Source organism: Schistocerca nitens, chromosome 5 (genome assembly GCF_023898315.1).
Source record: "Schistocerca nitens isolate TAMUIC-IGC-003100 chromosome 5, iqSchNite1.1, whole genome shotgun sequence".
NCBI lineage: Eukaryota > Metazoa > Arthropoda > Insecta > Orthoptera > Acrididae > Schistocerca > Schistocerca nitens.
Genome location: NC_064618.1, coordinates 229,215,080 through 229,233,677, shown reverse-complemented (window position 1 = coordinate 229,233,677; position 18,598 = coordinate 229,215,080). Strand labels below are relative to the sequence as shown.

At 39.1% G+C, this 18,598-nt stretch overlaps 1 protein-coding gene across 1 annotated transcript in view; it reads left to right on the top strand.

Moving 5' to 3' along the window:
* The first annotated feature begins 7,805 nt into the window (after positions 1-7,805).
* Positions 7,806-18,598, top strand: part of LOC126259589 (transmembrane protein 245) — a 269,387-nt gene continuing 258,594 nt past the window's right edge. Inside the window, exons 1-2 of the mRNA XM_049956501.1 lie at positions 7,806-8,444; positions 8,802-9,030. Coding sequence (XP_049812458.1) covers positions 7,908-8,444; positions 8,802-9,030 — 766 coding nt within the window. The 5' untranslated portion in view covers positions 7,806-7,907. The remainder of the gene's footprint in view (positions 8,445-8,801; positions 9,031-18,598) is intronic.

Genomic DNA, 18,598 nt, shown 5'->3' with positions numbered 1-18,598 from the left:
CTGACTTTGAAGTGTGGAAATCCACCGTTTCCCCTTCCCTACAAGAGATTTCACAGCTGACCAATAACCCTCTATGCTATTTGTGCAAGCTCCCGTGGATAATGATTTGAACTCAATATTGTGATTAGCTATGAGATGCTGATAACCCTTTCCCCTAAATCCCTATATGAAGAAAAACCATCTGAAATTACAATTGAACCCTCTGCAGCGTGATCTTCAATGAAGCTGACCAAAACTTCCTTTCTTCGATTTGGTATTACTCTAAACAGTACATCATAACACACTGAACCTGAAACTACAGACCCAAAAACCCATAACCCCACCGGAGATTCCCTCCTGTTGTACTTCCTTTTGCCAAATTGTGACTTGTCAATTTTGACCGTAACACCCGGCCCCCTATATTTCATGTATTCCCCACAAACTTCCCTATAAAAAGAGTACCAATCCACAACTGTACGCTTACTCAAACAATATTCATGGACACACAGCCACACACGATATCTCAAACACCAACAGTATGTGATTTTCGCAATGTCTCTCAAGGTGAGCTTAAATTTTTCGAACTACGTCCCTTGTTTAATGGACTGTCACAACCAGTATTTGCTGCACCACAATACGAATAAGTCGTGAGTACAGCGATGAGATACACTTGTGAGGTGCATTAGTTCGCCGGGGTCTAGTGTAGCAGGGGGTGATACAACCCGTCGGCTTTGAACAATGACGTCACAAGTCGCCAGAGAGCATGTATTACAAAGATGAAAGAGCTGAGGAGAATGTTGAGAAACAAAGGAATGTGAGAGAGATAAACTTTATTTCACATATGTAAGGGCCAGTAGTATTTTCACGTTAACGATATCGCGTGTTTGTATCTTAGTATTTCTCCGCAAAATACAATGGAAAGAAATGAATGAAATTACTAGCAAAGAATACATCACGTTACATGTATGTCAGTTGTATCTCGAAAGTCTTTCGAACTGTATTGCTTAAGCGCAGTACGGGATACAAGTTCAGCGTAGTCGATTTCTTAGTTTCAACTAGCATTGCTGTCCTGTTGTTCACTTGAACTATGTATCCCCTGCTTCACTAAACCGCAAATGAAACACCCGATACAAATTAAAAGCTCATTCGAAGTGTGTTACTTAAGTACAGTCCGGAATACGAGTTTGTCGTAAGGCGATTTCTTCGTTTTGACTAGCATTACTGTCTTGTTCTTCACCTGAACGATGTATCCTCCACTTCAGTAAACCCTAAGTGGAACACGGGATACAAATTGTAGATGTGCTGTTTATTTCGTCTCCGCTATTACTAACAGTCTTTTCTTACGTACATATTAGTATTACTGATGACAGAAGGACCAACGTATGTAATATATGTATACCAGACTTCCACTGACCTCGATATATGTACACTGGTAACGAATAGGTGGAAATACACGTACGTTACATTTGCAACCTGTTTCATTTTATATGTTTTGATTGTTTATTTAATCTTTGCGTTTCACTTGTTGAAAGGGAACTACACATTGATCTTGTCAAAAGCCGAGAAGCGATTCTTCTTAGTGTTGTAGCTCCCTTCAGTAGCTGATAAGTGTTTTTTGGCTTTTTTTAAAAAAAATCTCACGAGATAGAATAAACTGATCCTAAGATACAGGTGCTTCAGTAGCTAATAAGTGTTTTTTGGCTTTTTTTTTAAATCTCACGAGATAGAATAAACTGATCTTACTTCATTAAGCAATCAATAAAAAAACTAAACTAAAACATAACAGCAAAATCGAAAATGGTAAACTGAAAATAGAATAGATTACGAAGTCTTTTGCTGTTATGTTTTAGTTTAGTTTTCTTATTGATTGCTTAATGAAGTAGGATCAGTTTATTCTATCTCGTGAGATTTTTTTAAAAAAAGCCAAAAAACACTTATCAGCTACTGAAGCATCAGTATCTTAGGATCAGTTTATTCTATCTCATGAGATTTTTTTTAAAAAAGCCAAAAAACACTTATCAGCTACTGAAGCATATTGGTGGAATAAGAAAGTGAAATATGGCAAAATAGTGAAATATAGATAAATGATCGCTTTTTGATTCACATTCAATTATTTTAATGATAGCGCTTATTAGAACACAGAACTGCTTTATTATCTATGCCTCGAAGTGAAGACATTACTATCTATGACTAAGGAATGACGTCATTGTTCAAAGCCGACGGGTTGTATCCCCTGCTTCACTAGACCCGTTCGCCGCACTCACGATATCGAACATACTCGGCAACGAGAGCACACATTTATAAAAAACAAATCGTGGCCAACATGTGTATGCTCATAGCCTCTCTCAAATCACCCAGGTTCATCAGAACAGATAAATCCATAGCTACAAACGAAAATGAAATAGTAAAAACGGATAAATTCTAGTGTCCGATTCCACTTGTCGGTTTTGAGCAATGACGTCATACCTAAGGCAGAGACGCTAAGTATAGGCAGTCTATGAAAGCAATGGATCATACTCGTAAACATACAAATGTAGCATACGATAAAATTACAATCACATTCACACAGTTATTTACTCAGTCGTGAATTATATCAAAACGAACTGAAGGTAACGCAAATAATAAGTACAAGAATTAAAAACAAATTTGCATGTCTGATAAGAAATATTCTCGTAATTTATGCGACTAGAAAAGTTCAGAGAATCTTTAAGTTGCATTACAGTTAAAGTGCGTGGTGAAGTAACACTATTATAAAAAAAGCGTTAATTTTATATTAATTACTGAATCTAACGGGAGAAGGGCAGGAAAGTGGGGGTTTTGGGCTAGGAGAAACTAAAATGTATCAGAAAAAAGGGAAAATTAAAAGAATGACAACAAATACGAAAAAGTAGCATAAAATATGGAGAAACCAACGCACTAAATTCTGAAGGAAAAGCCAGTACATGACAAACGAATATCTACAAAAAAATAAAGAATATTGGAATCGATAACTAGAATTAAACTATGTAGGTAAATTCCAGTTACGAATTCCAATCGCTATGTGATTCATATGTAAATTAATTTTGCAGATGTGCACACTGAAACATAATACCATTTCTACGTTTGTAATTACTCTCTAGAACTGCTGTGGTGTATAACAAAAATTGGAATCGGTAACTAGAACTGACCTTCTATATAGGGCAATACTAGTTACGGATTCCAATGTTAGTAACCTTTCTGCAGTAGTTCAGACAGCAATTACAAATGCAGAAATCATATTAACCTACATTCTAGTGCACACACATGCTGAAAAAAACGATCTAATTAATGAATCATTGAGTGGCTGGAATTGGTAACTAGAAATGACTTAGAAATCCTACAAAAGCATAGTCCACAGATTTATTACAAAAATGTTCAGAATTATGAACTATCGAAAAGTTGGATGGATGGGCACACAAATAGCGAAAACTGACAAAAAGAAGGATCTAATAAATATTGGAATTGGTAACTGGAACTGACTTATATAGGTTAATTCTAGTTACGGATTCCAACCAAAGTGTTACAGGATTTCTGCATATGGTATTACTGTCTTCATTACTATGAAACAGAGAAAAATTTGGAAGCTAAAACTACAATACTTATTAGTTTTTCGTAGTAGTTCTGAGATCAATAAGAAATCTAGAAATCCTACAAATACATAGTCCTCAGATTTATTACAAAAATGTTCAAAATTATGAATTTCTAGTTACTTAATTAAATGCACACGACTAATATTTTGAGCAATATGTAGCGATCTCTTTTAAAATCACATTCAATTATTTTAATGTACAATGATAGAGCTTATCCGGAACACAGAACTGTTTTATTATCTATGGCTGAAAGTGAAGACATTATTATCTATGAGTAATGTGTAACATTATTGGTCAAAGCCGATGGGTTGTATCCTCTGCTTCACTAGGCCCATTTAAACTAATTCCTTTGGTTCTGTTGTGAGTTTAAATTATTTTATTTTAAGGACAGGATACATAAAATTATTACTGAAGTTGACTGCCTCATTCGGAAATTACAGTACTGGTATGATTCACATATCCAGTTTTGTGTTGCTGGCCTTATTGTTTCTAGTGAAGAGGGAGAAATGTTTTCGTTTATTCTCATTATCTTTCTTCTATACTATCGAAATGCCTATAACACTTCATCTGATTTTCAAAATACAAATTTCCTATGATCTTAAACCAAATGTGATTAATTATACATATCTATTTTTCCGTGCATACATTGCCGATAAGAGCAGAGCAGGAGTTGTAATGCATGACATGGGAATTAAAACGAATACATGTTTCGAATTAAACGAAACGTTTACTGTTACCTGTCACTGTTTATTTGTATCCACAATCCACAACACGTTGCAAAAGTTTAAATGTCCATCATGAAGTGGATTTACATGTGTTCATATCTCATATGCGTGTGTTGTGTTGCGATTTTGATGTAACTTGCGGCTGTCTCCAGTGGTCACAGGTTCCTTTCTCTCTCGTAACACATCACAGGTAAACCACAGTCTAACAGTCGCGACACTCCGTCTCTTTTTTCCTTACCTATGTGATAGCAGCATGCCAAGCGGCCAGGAAGTTATGTTGTTGAGTTCGGCGAGATCTTGTGAAAACGAAAGCGAATCGCAATTGTTTATATTGGTCTGTAGAGTGGTTTGACAAACGGGAGAGTCTACAGCGCATTAAATTGCAGCAACATCCAGAAGAAGACACATTTCTCTTTTTTAGGTTTCCTAATGACCCTAGGAAGGGTGAACAGCTACGTTAGAGAACAGCTTATTTGCGATTTTCTTGAAACCTGCAGATATTTACTGGCGAATGTCGTGTTCTTTAAGAACAAAAAAAATTGCTAGTAAACAGCAGAAGACCTGATCTTTTGCAGACAGGTGTAGTATATCTACTCAAAAACGGGAAGTTTTCTTCTCTAGTGGAACAGGTAACGTGTATGGAATGCAATACCTATATTATTTAACGTACTAGATAGGCTACCACAACTGTAGCTGAAGGGAAAAACCATGTAGACGTGATAATAAGAGAAAAAAAAGCAATAAAACTGTCTCCCCAACACAGAAGAAACCAATTCCACAATGTTTGCTGCATCTGAGCCACAAAAGGCGAGACAGGCTTGAATAAGTGTTTATACACTCCTGGAAATTGAAATAAGAACACCATGAATTCATTGTCCCAGGAAGGGGAAACTTTATTGACACATTCCTGGGGTCAGATACATCACATGATCACACTGACAGAACCACAGGCACATAGACACAGGCAACAGAGTATGCACAATGTCGGCACTAGTACAGTGTATATCCACCTTTCGCAGCAATGCAGGCTGCTATTCTCCCATGGAGACGATCGTAGAGATGCTGGATGTAGTCCTGTGGAACGGCTTGCCATGCCATTTCCACCTGGCGCCTCAGTTGGACCAGCGTTCGTGCTGGACGTGCAGACCGCGTGAGACGACGCTTCATCCAGTCCCAAACATGCTCAATGGGGGACAGATCCGGAGATCTTGCTGGCCAGGGTAGTTGACTTACACCTTCTAGAGCACGTTGGGTGGCACGGGATACATGCGGACGTGCATTGTCCTGTTGGAACAGCAAGTTCCCTTGCCGGTCTAGGAATGGTAGAACGATGGGTTCGATGACGGTTTGGATGTACCGTGCACTATTCAGTGTCCCCTCGACGATCACCAGTGGTGTACGGCCAGTGTAGGAGATCGCTCCCCACACCATGATGCCGGGTGTTGGCCCTGTGTGCCTCGGTCGTATGCAGTCCTGATTGTGGCGCTCACCTGCACGGCGCCAAACACGCATACGACCATCATTGGCACCAAGGCAGAAGCGACTCTCATCGCTGAAGACGACACGTCTCCATTCGTCCCTCCATTCACGCCTGTCGCGACACCACTGGAGGCGGGCTGCACGATGTTGGGGCGTGAGCGGAAGACGGCCTAACGGTGTGCGGGACCGTAGCCCAGCTTCATGGAGACGGTTGCGAATGGTCCTCGCCGATACCCCAGGAGCAACAGTGTCCCTAATTTGCTGGGAAGTGGCGGTGCGGTCCCCTACGGCACTGCGTAGGATCCTACGGTCTTGGCGTGCATCCGTGCGTCGCTGCGGTCCGGTCCCAGGTCGACGGGCACGTGCACCTTCCGCCGACCACTGGCGACAACATCGATGTACTGTGGAGACCTCACGCCCCACGTGTTGAGCAATTCGACGGTACGTCCACCCGGCCTCCCGCATGCCCACTATACGCCCTCGCTCAAAGTCCGTCAACTGCACATACGGTTCACGTCCACGCTGTCGCGGCATGCTACCAGTGTTAAAGACTGCGATGGAGCTCCGTATGCCACGGCAAACTGGCTGACACTGACGGCGGCGGTGCACAAATGCTGCGCAGCTAGCGCCATTCGACGGCCAACACCGCGGTTCCTGGTGTGTCCGCTGTGCCGTGCGTGTGATCATTGCTTGTACAGCCCTCTCGCAGTGTCCGGAGCAAGTATGGTGGGTCTGACACACCGGTGTCAATGTGTTCTTTTTTCCATTTCCAGGAGTGTATTTTCTTGTTTTGAGTGGAGCAAGCTGCAGTTATACACATATTCGAAAGTATTTCGTCATCATTAAGATTTAGCTTATGTCATTGAATCAAGGATACTGGGCTCTGTTTACGTGTTTTCGCTCGGTGCGCTGGTGTCGCACTAACTGTCAGATGGTAACAATTTTCGCAGCAGTGAGTGTCGCGACCACACTCTATGTTAGGCTGTGGTCGCGACTGTGTATGTGTAAACTGCCACATTTTGTCTTTGTTTACGAAATATGACAGTTTACATGTCGTGTGCTACGACAGAGATAGGATCTTGTGACCATTGGAGACAGTACCACAAGTTACCCCAAAAGCGTACACACGCGCACACACACACATACACATATGTAAGGCCACCTCATGATGGAGGTTTATACCTTAGAAACGAGTAGAAGATGTAAATAAACAGTGACTGGAAACAGTAAACACACACATCTGTAAGTCCACCTCATGATGGAGGTTTATACCTTCGAAACGACTTGAAGATGTAAATAAACAGTGACTCGAAACAGTAAACTTGTTGTCTTATTGGATGTCAGTAACAGTCACGGTGAAGCCTAACCTAAAATGCTCCCATTTAATAAACATGTGCTCATCTATTGAAGGACATGACATATACGAAATCCTGGTGACAAAGGACCATTTGGATATTACAGTAATGATGTCACAGACAAGGCGATATACTAATACTGAACATAAAATGCTATATTAATCGAAAATTAATTACTGGTATATCAAATTGTAGCCTATATTGTAAGCTGGAAACGTGAAATCATATTTTTTAATGGTTAGACAATAAAACGTGCTCATATTTTAGATTATCGCATATTTGCAGCTGATAATGATTTCAACGTCGACGTAAAATGCACCGTAGCCTAAATGTCTGAGTAAGCTCGACATTATTGCAGTGGGATATTAAAAGGTTTCCTACAGGATAAATGCTTCATTGAACTACACGGCAAATTATTTCCTTACAGCGTCGTAACTGCTGTCATCACTTATTACGCTTGTTGTTTAATTTTGTACCCGTATATTCCACTCAGAAGTAATAAAACTGAAATATCTCGTTTGTTAAATGTCCACACTTGTGATACTGGTATCACATTTAAATCTCTTGATACGCTCCATGTGTTGGACGCGAAGTTGAAACATCGTATCACATGTACTCTTATCGCCGGATTGTTGGCTGCACTGTGTGTCACATTTTGTCGCAGTGTGGACAGTGTGTTGTTGCGTCAGGTTTAAATTTGGGAAGTGGGTGTAACTTTGCTCACCGTATGAATCCAACAGAATAACGCCCTAAGCTTAATCATGTCACAGAATACGTCTAGTGCTGAACTCATTACATCTCCCTTGGATAATGTCTTTAGTTTTTTGGGTGGATTACCCCAGGGCCACGAGAAAGCTCTAAAGCAAGCTCTGTACAATGCCCTTGCCCTATTTTTTCTGTTTGTTTGTTGCATTGCGGGAGTGGCATTGTTTTACGTTTTGGAACCTTTTATCAAACCTTTAATATGGGCTCTTTTATGTGGTTCCGTGCTGCATCCTTTCAAGTATTCCTTGTCTACCGCAATGCAGGGATGGATTGATTCATTATCAGCTTCGTCAACGCCATTGATAATTGGCATTGTTTTAGCACCTATCAAGATAGTTGATAACTTATCTGAAATAATTGGCGATATTACTGTTAAATACATAAATTACATTGTAGGTTTTTTTGCTAGCGTTTCAATTTTGCTTTTTGTGTACTACTACACTCCAAGTTTTGTTGTATGTCTGATTCTTCGTCTTGGATTCTTTGCTAGTCGAGCAGTTTCTTTTATTATAGGATTAGTTAATCAGTATGTGGTGAGTTTTATATCCAGATTACTGTTTTTTTTCTATGTTGTTATGTGACAATGTTAAGAAGTATCTGCTAGAGCGACTGATTTTTATTTCATTTCATATTAAAAGGCTTTGTTTTGTTATGCAATGGAAACTGGCTGTTTGATTAATTATTGAATAGCATATGTATACCACAGTTAACTTCGATTGTAGACTTAAATGTTGTATATTAGTGTATGTGCCTCAAATATGTTTGAAAGGATATATACATGATATTGTTGAGAATATGCCTTCGTTCAGTCTGTAGTAATCATTTGGAATGTTGCATTTACTTACATAAACACAGTGTGTGAATGTTTAAAATTAATCATTGTTGAACAGGTTTTTGCAGCCATTGCAGGATACATCGTAATGGTGAAAATGTCTTGGAAACGTGAGATAGCACGACAGTTCTGTATGATGTCTTATGGTGTTTGGCTTCTGGTTACGTGCTATGTCTCGGGATTTGCTGGTCCATACAGAGTTGCAGTATTTTTTACCATAGTATTGTTATTACTTATGGGTCTGGCTTATCAAGTAATAAGTGTGCACAGTGCAGTGAAGTCCAGAGGTTAGATTTACTTTACACGCTTTACTGTAATAGAGAATGTTAATAGATTTTATGTGATGTGGTACAGACTGAAGATACACATTGTGAGTATTTTTATGTAGATTATTTTGCATGTTACAAAACACAATATCTCACAGATGTGTTTTAACTGTGATAAACAGATATTTAGTGTTGTATAATAATATTATCAGAATGAATATTTTGTACTGTGGCATTGTATTAGCTGCATATACAGCTTAAAACTGTGTGCCTGTCTGGGATTTTAACTTGACCCCTCTTTTCAGTGGCCAACATTTTTCCGTTTCTAGTGGGTCTCACCTCCAGATAGATTAGCTGTAGCGAACCGTTTTCTATCTTTAGTTTTATCCTAGAGTCCGAGGAACAGGGTTGTTTTAGAAATAATGGATACATATCAGCTGATTGAAGGTATTAGCTAGGCCCTGAGATGTGCCTGGAAAGCTTGGATGATGTTACTATCTCCTGTGAAAGACAAATGTTTGGGTTTTAGTGTAGTCAGAGACTGTTTGATTACCAGGAAGTTTCAAAGTGATCTGTGTAGGGAACATACCATCGAAAGCAATATTCTGAGGATTGCTGCTGTCGTTAGATGACATTGCCACTTACGTTTTAGATCTCAAAGGAATGAAAACAGATAAAGTTTTGGACTCCAGGTGTACTCCATATGATTAATCTCATTGTTACTTTTTTCAAAGAGGAACTTTTGTAGTATGAACTGAAGCAAATAATAACTAAACAACTCAATACATTATAATTGTCCTGAACAGTTTATTATTCAACTTTTATTTTGTACTTTGTATGCTTGTATGGTTATGGTTACTGTTACCTGAAGTATCATTATAGAAATAAGTTATGCTATTGTTTTTGTGCACGTATTTATGGGGGTTAAACAATATGAGCATTCTTTACTTCCTGTTGACTGATCATGTGCAAAAGCAAAACTGTCACCTACTTCACTGCAATGCATAACCCTCATTCTTGAAGTGTGCTTGCAGTGGACCAACGATTGCATCATTGCATTTGGGAACAACAAAACACTCCAACTGTGCTACATGTAATATTGTTGGATGTTAAAAGTTGGCAGTTGCCAAAGATGAAAACTAGCAGCTCTAAGTATTCAGACTTCTAGTGGTTCAGACATAGTATCAGTGCCTGTGCGACTCCCATGTTATGTTTCATAGGTTAACTTCATGCCTGTGACACAGGCTGTCAGTAAAAACCTTTTCTTTCTGTTAAGAAAGTCTGTCCATGCAAGAGGATCACTTCAATATTTCAGTTTGTCAAGTAAAATTTTGTGATTGACACAGTCAAAAACTGATTTGGCAAGGTCAGAAAATATCTACCCACAGCATAATTCTTTTTGTATAGTTTTGCCATCATTTCATTTGTGTGGTACTTTATTGCTTTCTCTGTGAAGAATCCTTCACAAAAACCAAGTCAAGAGAGGTTTTATTTTTGAAGCTAATGTCTGTTGCTGCAGGCAGTGTTGACACAAATTAATCTAATGCATCTGTATTCAGTTGTTATTGAGAAAGTGCCTTGTTTGCCGCTTCTGTGAGGAAGTACGGTACTGTAATAACAGAATTTGTTGCCCAGTGATTTTAAAGTGTTGCTATTTCTGCCATAACTGTTTTCTTGGGGTTTAGTTTGCTTTGGATCACCAGTTTTGTTTGTTTCTTCTTCAGTAATGTTCAGAATCGTTGTTTCTTTGTTTTTGTAGTGTTTTAGTTGTGAGCGTAGTAATCTACGTGAGATCCAATTTGATCTATGTGAGATCCAATTTGTTGTTAAGAGGCTTGACATTGTAATTCTGTCACAGAAGATACAGGACTTGGGAGAGCAATTGAACAGAATTGATACTGTCTTGAAATGATATTTGAAGATGAAACTCTATAAAAGTAAAACAAGGGTAATGGGATGTAGTTGCATTAAATCTGGTGACTCTGAGGAAATTAGATTAGGAAAGGAGACACTAAATGTGTTAGGCGAGTTCAGCTATTTGGGCAGCAAGATACATGATGATAGCTGTAGTAGAGAGGATATAAAATGCAGACTGGGAATAACAAGAAAATGATTTATGAAAAGAGGAAGTTGCCAGCATCTAATATAAATTTAAGTGTTGCGATGTCTTTACTGAACATGTTTGTGTGGAGTGTAGCTTGCATGGATGTGAAATATGGATGATACTGTATAAGAATTATGGTAGACCAAATAATAGAGGGGAAGGTGCTGAATCAAATTGGGGAAGAAAGACATTTATGATACAACGTGACTAAAAGACAGGACCAATTGATACGACACATGCTGAGGCATCAAGGATTTGTCTGTCTGGTAATGAAGACAGTGTGGAGGATAAAAATTGTAGATGGAGTCCAAAGCTTGAATACAGCAAGTTGTTTTCCAAATGGATGTAAGTTGTAATTAGTTAAGCATAAATGAGGAGCCTTGCACAGGACTGTCTAACATGGAAAGATGCATCAAACCAGGCATTGATCTGAAAACCGTAACAACAACAACAGCAGACCGAGGGAGGTGGTGCAGTGGTTAGCACACTGGACTTGCATTCGGGAGGATGACAGTTCAAACCTGTGTCTGGCCATCCTGATTTAAGTTTTCTGTGATTTCCCCAAATTGCTTCAGGCAAATGCCAGGATGGTCCATCATAAGGGCACGGCTGACCTTCCCCATCCTTCACTAATGTGACAGCATGAATGACCTCACTGTTTGGTCCTCTCCTCCCAAATCAACAAGCCAAACAACAATAACAGGATAGAGCACTCATGATAATGGAGGTTCAGCACTTGAATACACCTTATCTTTTGAATTAAGTATAAATCTTTTGGCCTAGCATAAGGTCATCAATATCATCACATGAAGTTTCAACGTATGGATACACCTTGTCCTCTTAGTTTGGTAGAACCCTTATTTTTCTCACTGTCAATTTTTTCCTTGCCCTTATTATATGAGGAAAAGAAAACTCTAAGAGCTGTAGGAAAATGTTTGAGTAAGAGTTTAATTTCCACTCTCTGCATTAAAATTTTGCCTCAACTTTGTTCTTATAATTCTCTCCAAACACTGTGATTGAATCATGATATGATTCTGCAATACACTACTTTTATTCTTAGATTTGTATCTAAATGGTCAGTATATTTTGTAATTGACATTGTAATTGGCTAAACCCTGACTGTTCATTTTATAAGTCAATCACGGCTGGTTTTTGGGAATAGAAATTAACGGTCAGTGGGGGTTGCTTTATGTCTTTAAATGATCTTTGAGAAGTTTACTGTAAAAAATAATTCAGAATTGGATCAGTACTATCTGACAGAATAACCAAATTAAAGCCTCCATAAACAATTTTTCTGCAGTTAAGTCTGCATAATGTTTTAAGAGCTGCCTCTATGTGATCATTGAAGCTTATGATAAATCCTTGTAACTAACAGCATTACAAGCTTGTGTGTTTCCTGATCCATTACTGTAACCCAGTATTCAAACTGCTGCTCAGCACAATATCCCTTAACCTGAAGGGTGTGGGACTTAAATCCGTTTTTACGTACGTTGTTGGTCTTCCGTCCAAAGACTTGTTTGATACTGCTATCTATGCCACTCCCTCCTATGCAAGCCTCTTCACTCCAATGCTGAATTCGTGACCCCTTGTCGTCTCAGAATGTGTCCATCAACTGATCCCTTCTTTTAGTCAAGTTGTGCCACATATTTCTTCTCTAACAAATTCTATTCAGTACCTCCTCGTTAGCTACACAATCTATCCATCTAATCTTCAGCATTATTCTGTACACTACATTTCAAAAGCCTCTGTTGTCTTACCTGAACTGTTTATAGTCATGTTTCCCTTCCATACATGATTACATTCTAGACAAATACCTTCAGAAAAGACTCCCTGACACTTCAATCTGTTTAGAAGATTAGACTGCTTCAGCTGTAAGTACTTTATTGATAAGCACAATCAGTTTTGCAACATTTTAGGTGCATCAGCAAATGCAATCTGTACATGTTAATAGTAAAAAATTCATGTAGGGTACCAAAACGTAACTCAGTGGTCTTATCTTCAAAATGATATATCCAGGCTGTGGCTACTCTGACTAAAAAGTCTGCTGACTTGAATGTGTATTTGATATTAATAAATGTTTAGCTTTTTCACTCACTGCATTTTACTTCTGTTACCTTCAAAATTTCAAGAGAGTATTGCAGTCAGTATTGTCAATAGCTTTCTCTAAGTCTATAAATGATATAAATGTAGGATTTCCTTTCCTTAACCAATCTTTTGAGAGAAGTCCTATGGTCAGTATTGCATTGTGTGTTCTTGTATTTCTCTGGAATCCAAACTGATCTTCCCTGATGTCGGCTTCTACCAGTTTTTCCATTGTTCTGTAAAGATTTCATGTTAGTATTTTGCAACAGTGACTTTTTGAACTATCTCAGCACCGGCCTTCTTTGGAATTGGCATTATTACAATCTTCTTGGAATCTCACAGTATTTCACCTGTCTCATAAATCTTGCACACCAGATGGAATAGTTTTGTCGTGGCTGGCTCTCCCAAGGCTACCGATAGTTTGACTGAATGTTGTCTACTCCAGACAAAATACTTATTCACTTTGCATGTTCTACATCATAACAGTTACCACAAGATTGATCAATGGAACACGTAACTTAACTAACTAACTACTAACAGGCCTTGTTTTCATCTAGGTCTTTCATTGCTCTGCCAAATTCTTCTCACACTACCGTATCTCCCATCTTGTCCTCATCTACATCCTCTTCCCTTTCTATATATATTGCCTTCTAGTTCATTTCTCTCGGCTACCTCCTTTATATATTCCTTTTGATTTTCAGCATTCCCTTCTTTGCTTTGTACTGGCTTTGCACCCGGGCTCTTGATTTCATGCAGTTGCTTCTCTTTTCTCCAAAGGGCACTTGAATTTTTGTGTAGGCAGCATCTGTCTTTACTCTTGTGAAACATGCTTCTAAATCCTTGCATTTGCCTTCTAGCTATAGCTGCTTAACCATCTTGGAATATCTCTCTCTCTCTCTCTCTCTCTCTCTCTCTCTCTCTCAAAAGTTTGTATTCCCTCTCGCCTGCTTTATTTGCTGTAAAAATCTGTATCTTACCATTACATAATCAATCTGAAATCTTCTGGTGTCTCCAGGGCTCTTCTGTGTACATAGCCTTCTTTCATGATTCTTAAACCAAGTGTTAGTCATGATTAAATTAAGCTCTGTGCAAAGTTCTACCAGTTGACTTTTTCTTTCATTCCTTTCCCCCAGTCTGTACTGCCCTACTAGTTTTCCACCTCTTCCTTTTCCTACTATCAAATTCCAAGCCCCCCATCATAATCAAATTTTTGTCTTTCTTAAATATCTAAATAATATTATTTATCTCATCATTTATTTCTTCAGTCCCTTTATCATCTGTGGAGTTAGTTGGCATATAAACTTGTACTACTTGGCAGTTGTGGGCTTAGCATCTATTTTGGGTACGTTAATGTGTTCACCAGCTGTTTGTAGTAGCGTACCTACAGTACTGTTCTGTTATTCATTATTAAACCCACTTCTGCATTACTCGTATGTGACTTTGTATGTATAACCCTTATTCATCTGACTGGGAGTTCTGTTTCTCCTGCCGTCGATATTCAATAATTCCTACTTTATCTGATTTCAGCTTATCAAGTTCCCTTTTTAAATTTTCTAACCTACCTGCATGATTAAGGGATCTAATGTTAACTCGCTCCGACCTCTAGAATATCATGTTTGGTTCTGGTGATGACAACCTCGTGTGTAGTCCCTACCTGTAAAACCAAATGGGGGCTATTTTATCCAAGAGGATCCCTTTGTGATTTAATCATACAGTGCCTGCATTCCTTTGCGAGTTACCCCTTGCTTTCAGCTATTTACAATATGGGCACAATAAAATCATTTTGGTTGATTTTACAAGACCAGATCAGATAATCGTCCAGATTGTTGCCCCTACAACTGCTATAAAGGCTGTGGCCCCTCTTCAGGATCCATGTTTGGCCTTGTAGCAGATTCCATCAATTACTCAATTATTGTTGCACGGCTATCTGTATTGCTGAGGTACAAAAGCCACATCACCAGTGGCGAGGTCCATTGCTAAATATATTTTGCTTTTCATGTTATTGGTTCTACAGTAATACTGTCCCTCAAAATCACAATAAAAATTTACTGTAGATATTTTAGCATGTAGCCGAATCATCTCTTTCTTTGTTACAAACAAAAATTTTTAATTGTAAACAAGAAAACTGGCATCATCAGTCGTAAGAGGTTTGAAATCATTTATTACTTGGAAGCAATTTCAGTCACTGTGTGACACCGTCAGTGCAAATATTAGTCTTGAAGACTCACGTAATAAAAGCATGTATTAAAACAGCCATGTTGAAGTTGTAAAATGTGCTTTTATTACATGAGTCATCAAGACTGTAATATTTGCACTGAATATCGTCACACACCGACTGAAATCGCTTTCATGTAATACATGATTTCAAACTTCTTAGAATTGATGATGCCAATTTTCTTGTCTACAATATTAATATTGCAGTCATTGAGCTCATGATTCCCAATGGAATACAACCTCAAGACTGATTTTTGAGATCTGGGAGGTAAATAGTCAATCAATTGCTCTTGCTCTTCAAATGGTGTGTTAAAGAGGCTCACCCATGAAATCATCTATACTAATGTGAATTGTTGTGTGTAAAATAAGGAAAAAGCAGTCACTCAGCTATAGTGGATCAGTGCATGGAAAACAGTTACATATAACAGAAAACAGCTTTCACACTAGCTGTTGAGCACTTTACGGGATTGTGTGCTAGGGTTTTTGTAGGTGTAAATGTGTGTGCTATTGTAACGAAAAAAGCTAGTGTGAATGCCATTTTCTGTTATATGTTATTGTGCTCCACACAGTTATCTGCTGTAGGTGAGTGGTTGCCTTTTCCTTATTTTATGTATTGCTCCATCTAGGGATAGGAATTGTTGTACGGTTGATAATCTTATCACTCTCTTTCACTTCTCCAGCTTCTTTCTAGAGCAAAATAATTCCTTTAATTTCAGTTCAAATTCTTGCAAAGTGCTGCAACTTGATTGAAGGAAGTATGAGGAGGTTCATTCAAATGAAGCCTGGCCAGTGTGTCTAACTTTGGCCTACACCATCAGTTGGTAGGGAGAATGACGCATGCATACCATTTGATGTTGCATAGTGCCAGTGTGGTTTCACACCGAAGAGAAGGTGGTCACACAAGTTGTTGTCCACTACCAAACATGCAAGCAAGTAAGCAGGAACAACGAGGAGTTATTCGAGTGCCCGCATCTCGTGGTCGTGCGGTAGCGTTCTCGCTTCCCACGCCCGGGTTCCCGGGTTCGATTCCCGGCAGGGTCAGGGATTTTCTCTGCCTCGTGATGGCTGGGTGTTGTGTGCTGTCCTTAGGTTAGTTAGGTTTAAGTAGTTCTAAGTTCTAGGGGACTTATGACCACAGCAGTTGAGTCCCGTAGTGCTCAGAGCCAGAGTTATTCGAGTTTTGGCGGCGGAGGGAGTTGGAGGCCGTGAAATGTAGCGATGCTTGAAGGCTATGTACGGTGAGTACAGTCTGAGTCGTTCAGGTGTTGTGGAATGGCGCAAACGATTCCTTGAGGGGTGTGATTCAGTGGAAGACGATGGTCGTCCTGGACAGGCTCATCGTGTCATCACACTGGAAATGGTTGCAGAAGTGAGTGCTTTAGTCTTGAACAACCGCAGAATCATCTCTAAAACAAGCTATTCATGGACATCGATTCGCAACTGACGACAATGTGTGTGACTGGATCCAACAGCAGCCTACTAGCTTCTTCAAGGTTAGAATCGACTGGTTAGTGTCGCATTGGGATAAATGTGCCAATAGTTCTGGTAACTATTTTGGAGTATGTGTACTGTGTATAATTACATTTTTGAGTTAGTAAAATTGTTACCATTACTTTACAATAGTGACCAGGTTTCATTTGAATCCCCCTTGTATAAGTCTTGTGTCCCGTGTGTTGGGAAGTTGTCACTATTACTTCCTTATATTGTGTCTGTAATAGATTTTTCCAGGCAATTTTCTTTGCAACTTAGAGTAATTTATTTGCGTTGAGTGAGTCTCCTCCTGAAAGTTTATCTTGGTTGATTAAGCATTATGCAGACTGCCAGGCATACTCATGAATATGAATATTGTTGGTATCAATATTTAGCAGTCCTTTTTTTTTTTTCTTATTATCGCTCCCTCTTTCGTCCTCATTCTGTAATCTGTTTCCCACCTCACTGTTCCACTTCACCCAATTTTCTTTGTTCATTGCCAACAATTTATGAAATTACTGAACGAGAGCATTTGTATCTTGCTTGCTTCTAGTAAAACTGGTAGTGTGTTGTCAGATGCAACACTCCAAAATCTACTCATTCTCTCTAATCTACTGTGCCAGTTATGCACAACAGCCTTCAAGTCATAGCCAAAACACTTATTTGGTGCACTTCTCTCATCTTCACCCCTAGTTACTTCAAATATTGACAGTCATCACTTGCAGTGTGTTGAAAATTAGTTTAACTGTGGCCATGATGTAAGGTATTGGCTTCAGGAAGGACAGGTTTGCACCAAATTTTGGACTGCATCTAATGAGAGGGTCCACATTGTAAGATTTCGATGTGCCACGATAAGATTAATTGTTTGTGCAGCCACACAAAGAATGAGACAGCATTTTTATGACTTCATTCATGTAACTCCTAGCCAATAAAGAGTTTGTTTAATGACTTATGTTCACATAATTCATAGCCAGTGTGGGTATTATGATGGCTGATAATTCTCTTTTGATTTTCACTTATTTATAATTTTAGCACTGCTCCCAGACCTGTATATGTTCTTGCCCCCAGATGCCGTCTGGATTCCCTCCACATTACGACAGCCTTTACTTTATCAGTCCTTCCTACAACTCTCTCCTAACTTACTCCCACAGAACATTCACCCTATGATCTCTGTCCTCTCTCCTCTCTCCTCTCTCCTCTCTCAAGCCTGTGAGGAACATTGACATCATCACTGTCTGCCAATTATGAGCAGGAAAAGGCCACCAAAATTCTTATTTGCTGCCAAAGATGGGTGCTTTCTTTACAAGGAAAGTTAAACTCAGTTCTACTGTCACACTTGGTTGTGGTTATCTCCTCATCGTCTAGAATTTGTCAAGATGCCCATCCCTTCTGAAGATTAATGTCTGAAGTGATGTTTCCACTCTCCAACATCTGGTTTCCAGTAACAATCTGATGCTTGTGACACTGTTAGGCACCAGGCTTACTACAAAATGCTCAGGTCACTGGACTCAGGCAAGTGGGATATCACATACTAAGTAGATTAACATGGACTTGCAGTGGTTTGAAACTATAGTATGTTCAAGTTAGAAGGCAGTTGCTTGATGTGATCTGTGTTTAGTGTGTTCTTTGTTTGCATCTCTCACAACAGGCTCAAGTTGTTGTTTTTCTTGGCAACTGGCAAGACTTGGTTATGTTCCACAGTGGGGTACTTGTTTTGCT